General features: G+C 30.5%; 1 protein-coding gene across 1 annotated transcript; it reads right to left on the bottom strand.

Moving 5' to 3' along the window:
* Nucleotides 1-3249: 3249 nt before the first annotated feature.
* On the bottom strand, nucleotides 3250-4896 carry LOC136776172 (piggyBac transposable element-derived protein 4-like). Its single transcript, XM_066731550.1, has one exon. It carries the CDS (start codon nucleotides 4894-4896, stop codon nucleotides 3250-3252), a length of 1647 nt encoding a protein of 548 aa, XP_066587647.1.
* Nucleotides 4897-13840: the final 8944 nt, after the last annotated feature.

The raw sequence follows: 13840 nt of genomic DNA, 5'->3' as shown, positions 1-13840 counted from the left end.
TTATATAGTTATAGGCATTTTTTAAATTTTAAAAGCCAACATCGTATTATTACAATTTAATAATACTATCCGTGAAATATTGAATGAACTTATTCAAAATGAGGATAGATATAAATATTTCAGTGTGTCTTAAATCGAATATTATTTTGTAGACTATGTATATATGTATATATATATCCTCATGTCTACTTTATTTCACTGAGAAAGGAAACAGCGCGTGTATACTTTGTTTATTGTAAATCCATTTTTTAAATAAATAATTTATATATAGAGAATTGTATAGGAATGTTGTATATAAATTTAAAGAGCAACTATGTCATGTTTTGGTGAAAGTGAATCCCCCCCCTCCCTCCTACATATTTATAATTTGGTTATTTAAATAATATAATCACTTTTGATCATGGATTGGAGAAGGAAATAAAAGTCAAACTAAAAGTAATTTTTATATAATTTCCTTGAATATAAGTAATTATGCATGATAAACCTGGTTCGCAAGCCCCACTAGGTTTATTTCCTTGAAAATATTTCTTACGCCAATTGGAAATTAGTTTATGAATTTTCAGAGCTTTTCATTTATAAATTGCTGCAAAAATGATCAAGTTTGCAAGCGGGATATTTAACGTTTCTATTTTTCCAAATACTATAGATTTGAAAAAACAAAAAGGAATTTTAAACGATGCATAAATAATTTTTTCGTCTTTGTTACAAAATCTTCCTACTTTAACTTCTATTAATATTTAACATTACTTCTTTACAAAATGTAAATTCCACGTTATACTAAAATAGTAAATGAATTTATTTCTATATATTTTTAAATAGTTCTATTTCCTATTATCGTACGTTTTTCTTTTGTGGTATGATTTGTATGGGTTAAATCAAATCTATTTCTTAATGTATTTCAAAGATTACTGTAGGAATATTACACATTTTTTAATATTATTTTCAAAAGAAATCATATTTGTTATAAAATATAATATGTAATTATATCATTACTACAAATGATGTTAATTTGTAAAATCAGTCTTCCTTTTCTGAAAAAGGTCAATTCTAAGATGATGTTAATTGGAATAATGCAAAAATTAATGAAAACATTAACAAAATTTAGTATAAGCCTTTAGCATAAATGTCATACAGTGTCTATTTAACTACGCCAAGAAGCTTTATCGGCATTTTTTTAAAGCTTTGGCGGTATCATCAAACAAGTCGTGCAGCACTTGTTCTCTGAAGCGGTTAAGATGAGAAAAACCAAAATGTAAACAATATCTACAATAAGTTTAATAATATACCAAAGGCATAGTTCCCAGTCTTCATTCAACATTCAGAAGGTGCACATAGAATATTTAGCCACAAAATGTCTCTTGAAAACGCAGACAATTTTCCAGACGAATATTCTTATCACAAGGTAAGATGTTATACTCAAAAGAATGGTGCTACCATAATGTAAGTAATATGTATAAATATCCTAACAACTATTCAAGTAATTTTTATTTGCAAACAGTTTTGTAAATTATATATTTATTATATTTTTAATAGATATTTTAGATGTAGCTTGAAAAATATATGCCCAGGTAGGGCAAAAATTGTCAAAAGAATGGGATGCGCGGACCAATTCACTGTCAGCAAAGCACACAATCATGTGGTTGATGAAAATAAAAAAATTTCAAAAACTTTTAAAGTACAAGTGAAAAAATTTGCACACTCTGCAAAAATAATGCCATCGACAAAAACAAGAGATATTTATAATCACTGTGCTTTACAGTTCGTATCTATAAATTTGCCCGATTTCAAACCTACGTTACAACAATTTTCTTTTCACATGCGTACATTCCTCTCACTTAACGTAGAAGCCCTGCAGCAGCCAAGGTAATTTCTTTTAGAAAACTTGACAAATCTATCAGAAGATGGAAGGGACAACAATATCCAACTGTAAAAATTAAATTACATGGCTTAGAACAAGTTCTTAAAACCAGTCAGTTTAGAAAATTTTTACGATTTAAGATTGGTGATGAAATACATAAGTTATCAATTTTACAATACGAGGAAGGTGATATTGTTCTCGTCTTTTTATTTGATAAAAGACTCATCCAACAAATTGGACATTTTTTAACAATTTATATAGACGGTACTTTTGAAACCACACCGAGGATAAAAGGACTTTATCAAATTATTACTTTAACCCTTTGCGGCACAGTGGCACGGTACGGTGCCACCTTTTTAAAAACAGTTTTTTACAATTTTGATGTAGTTTAAATTCAATTAAACCAATGCTTTTTGTTTTTTTATGATCGTGAGATGTTACACAATTAAAATCTATGCAAAAAAGGTATAAATTTGTTTGTTAATTTATTTGTAATAATCAATAAATTAAAAAAAGATCCTTTTTTTTTTAAAAAAAATCATTATTGAAGAAATGGGTAGCTATATTCGTAAGGAAAAAATGATACAGGGGTTTTCGGGGTCGCTGATTACGAATCTGATGTCAAAATTTAGAAATTCAAAATGGCGGATCCAAGATGGTGGACAAAAATTTCAATTATTACCGTATTTCAAAAAGAATTGGTATACAATAGTTTTCGGGGTCGCTGATTACGAATCTGATGTCAGAATTTAGAAATTCAAAATGGCGGATTCAAGATGGTGGACAAAAATTTAGATTATTACCGTATTTCAAAAAGAATTGGTATACAATAGTTTTCGGGGTCGCTGATTACGAATCTGATGTCAGAATTTAGAAATTCAAAATGGCGGATCCAAGATGGTGGACAAAAATTTAGATTATTACCGTATTTCAAAAAGAATTGGTATACAATAGTTTTCGGGGTCCCTGATTACGAATCTGATGTCAGAATGTAGAAATTCAAAATGGCGGATTCAAGATGGTGGACAAAAATTTAGATTATTTCCGTATTTCAAAAAAAATTGGTATACAACAATTTTCGGGGTCGCTGATTACGAATCTGAACTCAGATATTTGTGAAAAGTGATTTGGAATAATCAGAAATTCAGTATAGTAAAATAAATAAAGAAATCCGCTCTTAGCCTAACCCAGAGATACGAACGAGGACGTGGCGGTTATCATCTCCATTTTTTCCATTTTTTTTTTTTACTTTTTTCAGTATTTTTTTTTATTTTTATAATTTTTATTTTTATAATGTTTTTTATATTTATATAAATATTATTGTTTTTATTTTCAACATCATTTTCAAACAATTTCTCACAACTTTTTCATATTAATTTTTTTGTACTTATTCACGAATGATAGATCAAGAAGCAATTTCTGTCCGATTGTAGACATAAAGGTACATTGCACAAATTACACATCCAATGAGTCCGTGTATTATTTGTTTTTGAACTGCAATGTGTACATCGTCTCTTATTTTCAATATGTATAGGCATATGAGCTGATTGAAAACGCCTTTTTTCAATAGATACTTGTGGTTTTTGAGAACCGATAATTGAAGGCTGTCGCTTCCTTCCTTTTTTAGTTGGAACGGTTCTAGAAACTAATCCATCTACTAAATGTAGTCGAAACTTTTTCAAAGTCACAGACTTATCGGTATTTATTTTTTTATATATGATAAATGAATTTACAACCGCCACATCAATGAAATACCAAAATATTCTGTGCCACCATTTTTTAGATTTTCGATCAATTTTGTATGTGGATATCAAGCGGTCTGCGCTATCAACGAAACCCATGTATTTATTGTAATCAGAGCATATAACAGGACAATCTACTTTTACTAAAGTGCCATCTCTTTGCCTTCGATTTACAGTTGTGACTTCAGATGGATCATGGTAATTTGATAGAAAGTGTACACCTTTTTTATCCATCCACTTTATCCAACTAATACCAGTCTTGGATGTTCGAAAATCATATTGTCCACGTTCCATTTCTTTGTCAGATATTACAGATTTTGGTAGTCCAGCTCGATTAGACCGTACCGTTCCACAAGCGAATATGTTATCTTTCTTTAGTGAAATCAATAAGTCAACAGCAGTAAAAAAATTATCAAAATAGACGTGATGATTCTTGCCAACAAGTTCACGGGTCAGATCCTTGACAACGCGTGCTCCTAACTGTTTTTCACAACTTTCCGTTTTACCGGTATAGACTTGAAATTCACAAACGAAACTAGATTCATCTGCTCGAATCCAACATTTATATCCACGTTTTATCGGCTTAGCTGGTAAATATTGTTTTAGGCTACTACGACCTTTGAATTTTATCATAGACTCATCGATTGACTGATATTTACTTGGTTTCCAATATGTTTTGAAATTTTTTTCAAGACTATTTAGTAATGGCCTCAACTTATATAATTTATCGTAGTTCGGTTTACCTTTCTTAGGTTCTGTCCGATTATCAGAGATATGTAAATTACCTAAAATAAATCCAAAACGAACAACAGGCATCAATGATTGCATAAATGAATCATTCAATTTTGGATCAGATGACCAGTAATCACGATATGAAGGTAGTTTTTTTATTCCCATCATAATATTGATTCCTATAAAAATACGTAATTCATCTTTCGTTATCAATGTCGCATTAGGTTTATTGTTTTGTATATAAATATTTGTTTGTTGAACTATAATATCTAAAATATCTTCTGAAACAAGACATGAAAAAATTTCCAATGGAGATTTTACATTATCAGGGATATTTGGTCCAAAATCAGCTGTGAATGGTCCGCCTGTTCTCTCTTTTCCTTTTTTCGTCCATGTTTCATTGCCAGAATATTCTTGTTCATCTTCATCTAAATCATTCTCACTTTCATCCTCTTCTACATACTCATTTTCTACATCAATCAGATTATACTCATTCTCATCAATATCTGAGTCAGCAAGTCCATCTATAGACTCCCCATCACTAGGAATATCAGTAATTTCCATTTCAAAAGACAGATAATAAGCAATAATTTATTAACTTTAGGATTGAAGGAAGAAGAATAATAACACCACCAAAGGGCTGTGCACATCAAAATATCATCAATGAATTTTAAAAAGTGATACCAAATTTAGATACCCCAAATTATAAATGTATAATAAAAAATGAAAAGTATTTAAACCATCCCGTAACAGTTATATTGAGACACAAAAGATAAAAATAGACATAAAATTTGTATCAACAAGAAATCATAATTATGAAATTCTGAAAACAATACAATGAAAATAATACCCTCGGTAATACGCGGTAACTGAATAATAATAGTATATGATTCAGCATGTGTAATTTACTTGCATAGGTACGTGGAGAAAGCAACTACTTATAATATAGTAATACTAAATCTTCAATCAATAATTCAACATATTGCACTGAGTATTCTTATATACTTATATATCATTTACACAGTACCTATATACTTGGAAATGATTGTTTTGAGAAAAAATGAGGTAAAAACTATTTTCAATCACGAATTATCGAGGATCCATTGGATTAGCTACTCAAAACCCAGAAAAGAATATAAGCCACCCAAAATATCTGTCTCATACGTCCAAGTTCACCGCTACACTTCTGTAGAAATAAAATCGTTATTACAAGCATATGGGCACCACTAAAAATTCGAAATTACTAACTCCGATAGCTACATATCTAAACTTTGGAATGAATTATCGATCTAAAAAATCTCTGTACATTAGTTTTTACTGGAATTTGATATTATTTAAAAATTTTGTCCGTCAAATCTGATCGGCAATTTTGAATTTCTAACATTCTGACATCAGATTCGTAATAAGCGACCCCGAAAACTATTGTATACCAATTCTTTTTGAAATACGGTAATAATCTAAATTTTTGTCCACCATCTTGGATCCGCCATTTTGAATTTCTAAATTCTGACATCAGATTCGTAATCAGCGACCCCGAAAACTATTGTATACCAATTCTTTTTGAAATACGGTAATAATCTAAATTTTTGTCCACCATCTTGGATCCGCCATTTTGAATTTCTAAATTCTGACATCAGATTCGTAATCAGCGACCCCGAAAACTATTGTATACCAATTCTTTTTGAAATACGGTAATAATTGAAATTTTTGTCCACCATCTTGGATCCGCCATTTTGAATTTCTAAATTCTGACATCAGATTCGTAATCAGCGACCCCGAAAACTATTGTATACCAATTCTTTTTGAAATACGGTAATAATTGAAATTTTTGTCCACCATCTTGGATCCGCCATTTTGAATTTCTAAATTCTGACATCAGATTCGTAATCAGCGACCCCGAAAACTATTGTATACCAATTTTTACGAGAAACCGATTATGTAAAAAATGTGTGCCGCAAAGGGTTAATGGCCAATCATAATGGAAAGGTAACAATTTTTAGTTCTTGATTTAATTTTTACCACAGTACATATGCATATATGTATATTTTAATACTTTCGTTGACATATATTTTTTATTACAGGCGATTCCATTCTTGTGGGCAATAGCTAACAAAAAAACAGGCAATTTATACAATAAAATGTTCAGTTTTATTAAGCTGAAGATAGTACATTTGTCTCCAAATACAATTCACGTGGACTTCGAGAAAGCACTTCAAAATTCACTAAAATATCATTTTCCTTCTGCACAAATTGTTGGTTGCTACTTCCACTATATACATGTATGTATAATTTAACTTTTATTACAGTTTATTATTTTAAATAGTTTATATACTACTCGAAAGAAAAAGGGCATTACATTCTGAAGAGTAGAATAATCGATGTGTTTGAAATCTTTAGCTCTATGGTAGCGCTAGGCAAAATATGTGTCATAATTGGTCAAACTGATTCTACTGACCAATCATGATATAGCGCTACCTTAGAGCTTAGCATTTGGAACGCAACCAATGTTAGCTATAAAAGAGCTAAAACTTCGTATAAAGAAAAGCACTTAAAAATTTCCTATTCAATTAAGCATAAAATATCCTTTCTTCACCAAATGCTCGAAAAAAATTGTTTTCGACTTGCGTTGCAATTCTACGAAAATGATGATATATATTTTTATCTAATATTACAAAAATGAAAAGTGCAGGATTTTTTTCTATTAATATTTAAACTTTCTGCGATGTTACCATTTTTTAAACTTTGACACGAAGAAGAAAGTAATACCTATATTTAATTTTTGTTTAATCTTACACATCAGGAATAATAAAAAATCAAAATAGGAGCCGTTTCTAAAGTCGAGCTATCATACTTATAAATAAAATAATAATATTTTGCAATATTTTTCTCATGAAACTACACCTCTATAAAAATTATACACTATACCGAAAGATAATGAAAGTAGTTATGGATTAATTTCTTAAATATATAATATAATTTAAATTTTTTTAATTTTCAGAATATTCAAAAAAAAGCAAAGAAATTTTTAATTTTTACTAAATATTCAAAATCACCAAATTTGGAAAGAACGCGAATTTTATTAATAATGAGGCACATATATAATTTGCCGCTTCTTCCATCGTTTTTAATGGCCGAAGGACTTCAAATAATTATTGGACAAATAAAGAAATATGATTTATTTGAAATATTTGAAAGATTTATAAAATATATAGAAAATTATTGGATAAATAAAGTAGATGCTGATATACTATCAGTTTTTAATAGAGAAGAGCAAACGAATAATTTTATTGAAAGATATCATAGGAGCCTCAAAGAAATGTTTGGACCACATCCAGATATTTTCAAGTTTTTAGGTAAATATATAATATATATATATATATATGCTAAATGGCTAGTTTTTCTAATTCACACACACAAGCAATTTTATTTCAATATATTTATGTATATAATATTTTTTATGTTTATAGATAAATTGACACAACTCATATCCTTATATATAATTGAAAATATAAATAAAATTAACACTAAACACCAAAGAAAAAAAGCAAAGCAGTATGAGGATTCTATAAACAATTTGTGGCAAAGATCATTTAAAAATATTAATAACAAAAATGAAAGAAAAATCATTTTTGAATTTTTAAATTCCTCAGCTAATGCAAATAACAAATTAATGACAAAGATTGAATATATTCTAATGGTAAATTTTATTTTAAAAATAATATATTTCACTAATATAATTTATATATATATATATATACATGCATCATAACCATTTATTAATATGGTATATTTAGTAAGTGTGTATAATTGTTTTTTAACAGGATGAAGCCAATTAAATTAATTTTCAACTTCATACAGGAGATATTTACTGAAGCAATAACTGCAATATAAAATATTGATTTTGAATGCTTAGTTTACTTAAATTGTTGGTAATAAATATATATATTAACCGTTGAGTTTGCAAGAAATTTATATGAATAATAAAAATATATTAAAAATGTGCTTTTCTTTAATTAAATAATTTAATAAATTCTTCAGGCGAGATTAGATTTAAAATTTAACAGACAAATCTTCCTGACAAATTGTAAACTAATCCATTTTTGTATTTTTCTACACATTTAGCCGGCCATCCTGTGTATGCACACACTTTCCAGTACAATAATTTAAGGAATACAGACGGTCACTTGTAGCTTAAAAATATTGTAGAAAATATTCTCTTGCCAGGTATTTGTAAATGTTTAATACTAATAAAATTTAATGATCATAAACAATATATGTTAAATACAAAATTAAACCTACAGCATCATAAACCAAGTACTGGAGAGTATCTCTTCATAAATGTCATTTTAGTCGACTTTGCATTTTAAAGGTGATCTATAAGTATATGCAATTTTTAGTGAAAATTATTGGTAAAATTATTGTATAAAGTTGTGATAATTTACTTACAACAGAGCTGTTTCAGCTTTATCGAAAGAATCAGTGATGGACTTATTAATCTTTCCTTATAATTGACGAGTTAGGCCTTTCTGTAATTGTTTCTTGCTTCATGACGAGTCATTTGCATTAAGGTAGTCTTAATGAAAATGTCTGACTACTAATAATGAGCATCAGTCCACATGCTTCAGGAATCAACGGCACAGCACTCAATAAATCTATGGGTTCCTTCAAGTCTGCTATTGACATACGTTCAAGATAACAATCTTGTTAGTGTCCCCCTAATTAGGTGACCATTGCAATGATTCTGCAAATAAAATATTATATTTGTTGATTTAAAGAAGTGATATATAACATAATATTTAGGCAAAGATCTTACTATGATGAGAAGCAGTTTTTGACTTAGATTAAACAATGATTTCAACAGTGCGCTCTATTCAGGATTTGAAAAGCTTATTATGCACATAGTAACTATTGATTGAAGATAAAATTATTCTGTGAACTCAAGCCTTTTTATCACAGTATCCAGCTTCTTCGCAGTCTCTCAACGGTTCTTACTCTACCACTAGCTTATCACTACTTGCATTTACAATACCTAAATTGGAAACACTACATGTAATAATTATATTGTGTAAAATGCTAGGGATATTGAATAATATGCGAAGTTGTTTACCTTAATGCATATCAGCTTGTACTGCTGAACATATCTACTTCATATAATTTTAAGATAGTTAATGTTAAGGACACATATAAGGCAAAATAGTTCATTTGTATTTGCCCGCAGTTGTTACAATTGCATTTTTGAATTCCTAGATCTTTTTAAGCGAAAAGGGATATCACTTTAATATTTAATATGTCAATTGCACAATAATAATTCATCTGAATGTGGCTCTACGTGTGCCTCCTTTTCCTATATATATATTTAAAAGAATAATGAAAAATTTACCAGCAACCTGCAACAAATATTTTACACAAAGCATCGTTTTCCTTTGCATTAAGAAAATTGTAATTCAATTAAATAATTATTACTGACCTGACATTTATTGTTATCGCCAAACAACAATAACATGCAATCTGACAGTTTATATCAACGTTGCCGGATTGTGAATATTAATTAAAATATCCTCCGCTAGAGGTGCTAATAGGCTGCGCGAACTTTAGCCATTTTCACGTGACTATGTAGAGTGGATGCGCCTGACCAAAAAATTTTTAGGCCAAATGTCCGGTTACCGCAAGAATACCATGCATTTTAAAAAAACTGTGCTTACAAATTTATTCGCAAGATGGTGTGGAATACAGTTTATTTCAAACTATTTTCATTAAACAAATGTAAAGTCTTTTCCAATCGATCAGAATATCAGTATTCAAGATATTCAGTTAACGGGATCCATCACGTGTGCTTTACCGACAGTACAAGTCAATAAACAATTCGTTTAATAAAAGTCAAATGCGAAGCAAATTGCAAAAACGGGCTTCTTTATGACAAGGTGCCAATTATAACGAGTCAATCGAGCTTAAAAAAACTCAAATCGAATGAAGAATAACGCTGTACCACTGTCCCGCGTTCTTGAAGTGGAAATAACCAAACGTAACCTCTCTTCAAGAACGTGGCACAATGGTACAGGGTTATTTTTCAACTAATTTGAGTGTTTTTAAGTTCCTTTGACTCGTTAGGACTGGCACATTGTCCTACAAACCCACGATTGTTCAATACGCTTTGCATTTGAATTTTATTAAACTAATTGTTTATTGACTTGAACTGTCGATAAAGTAGGCGTGAGGGATCCCGTTAACTTATTAATTTCCCAAATTTTTCAGACTTTTTCAGTATTACTTTAACCACACTGAATACAAAAAATGTTATCAGTTTTTTTTTCAAGCAAAGTAAAAAAAAAGATCTATTCTAATGATCAATCCGAATTACTATAGACCTCTCCCCTTCTTCCTTTCTGATAGCTCACGTAAATACTCGATGTGATAAGCTGCTATTTCCCACCCCACGGTAACTGGCACTAAACTGCTGTCAACCATTCGAAAATACAGTATGCAGTACGCAATGCAGCACGCTTATTAAAAAAAGGAACGTTAATTGCAATACACTGTGATGACGTAGTACTGCCAGTACTGCCAGCACAAAAACGAACGCACCCTGTAACTTCCCAGCGATGATTGTCGGTATCGCTAACTACCGATAGTTGTCGCTTGCAGTAACGGAAAAGAAGCATTCCCAAAAAATAAACCTGAAAAAGGGTGACGGCGACACTTTAGTGTTAGTCACTTTACCACCCTTTAGAGGAACTTTTCGTCTACAAGGTTGGCAGCACTGAGAGCACAAAGAGTTTTATTCAAGTTATAGGATTAGGGATGGGCGATGTTAGAAAAAAGTATCGATGTTAACTAAATCGACTTTTGAATAAATCGATTTAAATCTATGTTTAAAATTTTATATTTTTCTCAATTATATATTGAATTATTATTATACAATACTTAGGATAATCAGATAAAAATAAAATAAATAAATAATTATTCATTAATTTTATTTACCATTATCATCGCGTGAACAAAACAAATATATTATTTTCATATAATATAGTATATGTATAAATACTATATAGTAATAATATCTGAAATACATTTGTTTTCCATTTCTATTCTGTGGAAATAATTAAATACAAAAATACTTACAAGTTATTGATGTAATCATTATTACAAATTAATATATACCTAGCCAGGCTCTGTACTGCTACATAGTCGATTTTCAAAAAAATATAATGGCCAAGTCAATGTATAGTTAACGAATTTAAAAATCACTTATTTATAATTTATGTAACGTGTATTATACATTTTGCTGCTAGGAGCCATTACGCTCCGCTTCACAAAACATCGAAGAGAAGGTATCTAAAAATCGATGTAAAGTCGATTAATCGGATTTAGAAAGATCGATTAATCGACTTTATATCGATTTTTAGATACCTTCTCTTCGATGTTTTGTGAAGCGGAGCGTAATGGCTCCTAGCAGCAAAATGTATAATACACGTTACATAAATTATAAATAAGTGATTTTTAAATTCGTTAACTATACATTGACTTGGCCATTATATTTTTTTGAAAATCGACTATGTAGCAGTACAGAGCCTGGCTAGGTATATATTAATTTGTAATAATGATTACATCAATAACTTGTAAGTATTTTTGTATTTAATTATTTCCACAGAATAGAAATGGAAAACAAATGTAATTCAGATATTATTACTATATAGTATTTATCCATATACTATATTATATGAAAATAATATATTTGTTTTGTTCACGCGATGATAATGGTAAATAAAATTAATGAATAATTATTTATTTATTTTATTTTTATCTGTTTATCCTAAGTGTTTTATAATAATAATTCAATATATAATTCAGAAAAATATAAAATTTTAAACATAGATTTAAATCGATTTATTCAAAAGTCGATTTATTAAACATCGATACTTTTTTCTAACATCGCCCATCCCTATAATCCACAGTGGGAAATTGAATCGTGTGTGCTTTTAACTATGGGTGCGTTCCGACTTCCGAGTCACGCATATGCGGGCAGTAAGCACTTAAATTCTATAATAAATGTGACATAAACTGTACATTCTATGCGCTTCATGCGTAATTTGGAATGCACCCTATAGTGTAGTATATCATTTTCCATGTTAAATTACAGGGTGAAACTAGCCGAACCACACACGATTCAATTTCCCACTGGTCCTATCAGAGATGAAACGGGAGATTGCTCATGCCGTGTCCCGAAGCAATCCTTGCCGGTAGGCGGCGCTTCGATCCCATCGTTTAGCTTCCTGCAGCTTCCAGATGATTATCCCCTCGCGCCATCTATCGAAACTGATGCGAAACAACACGGCAGAGCTTCGAATAGGGTAAAACAGGTCTACATTAGATAATTTTATAATTTAAGAAAATATTTTTATTTTAGCGTAGAAAGATACACGAAAATAGCATTAATTTGTTAACAAACGAAATTAATAAAAGTATTATACATATACCCTACATTATTATTACAATATCCTTCTTAAATTTAAATATATGACTTCCAGATGATTTGTTTGATATATATATATATATATCAAACAAATCATCTGGAAGTCATATATTTAAATTTAAGAAGGATATTGTAATAATAATGTAGGGTATATGTATAATACTTTTATTAATTTCGTTTGTTAACAAATTAATGCTATTTTCGTGTATCTTTCTACGCTAAAATAAAAATATTTTCTTAAATTATAAAATTATCTAATGTAGACCTGTTTTACCCTATTCGAAGCTCTGCCGTGTTGTTTCGCATCAGTTTCGATAGATGGCGCGAGGGCATAATCATCTGGAAGCTGCAGGAAGCTAAACAATGGGATCGAAGCGCCGCCTACCGGCAAGGATTGCTTCGGGACACGGCATGAGCAATCTCCCGTTTCATCTCTGGTCCTATATATCTACTGCCGATACTGGCAGTACAAAAACGAACACAGCCACAGAATCCCAGCCAATCCCAGCACAGTTCAGTCCATCAGTATTTCAGTCCTCCGAGATTCCGACAATTCTGTAATTCCGTACGGCGCCGTACATACGCCGCATTAAAGGTACGATTTCACTTGTCGCTCGTCGCTAGCGACAAACATAAGATGGTATAGTATATGCATTCCAAGATAGACAATGACCGCCACCAGAGATGAAACGGGAGATTGCTCATGCGAGGTCCCGAGGCAATCCCTACCGGTAGGCGGCGCTGGTGTTGGCAAACGCGCAAGGTTGCCAAGTCCGCCATCTTGAATAGTACTACGCTCTATAGTAAGTGAATTTTGATATAAGGAATGCAGACTGCACAAAGTATACTGCCAGCGGAAATACGTCAGTAGCCATCTTAAATGCAGAACGTAATATATCAAAAATTATATATATTATATTCACAGCCTGTCACCGTGAACGGCGTGAACGAAGACAAATGTTTATTATACGGAAAAATAAAGTGTAATAAAGAAATAAGGAGTAGTGACAGCTTTGATCTATCTGACAGCTGATGTAC

This window comes from Prorops nasuta, unplaced genomic scaffold, assembly GCF_024137725.1.
Source record: "Prorops nasuta isolate Cenicafe-Biocafe unplaced genomic scaffold, Cenicafe_Pnas_1.2 PNAS00009, whole genome shotgun sequence".
Classification (NCBI taxonomy): domain Eukaryota; kingdom Metazoa; phylum Arthropoda; class Insecta; order Hymenoptera; family Bethylidae; genus Prorops; species Prorops nasuta.
Note: the sequence above shows the minus strand (reverse complement) of the source record. Positions and strands in the feature narration are given on the sequence as shown.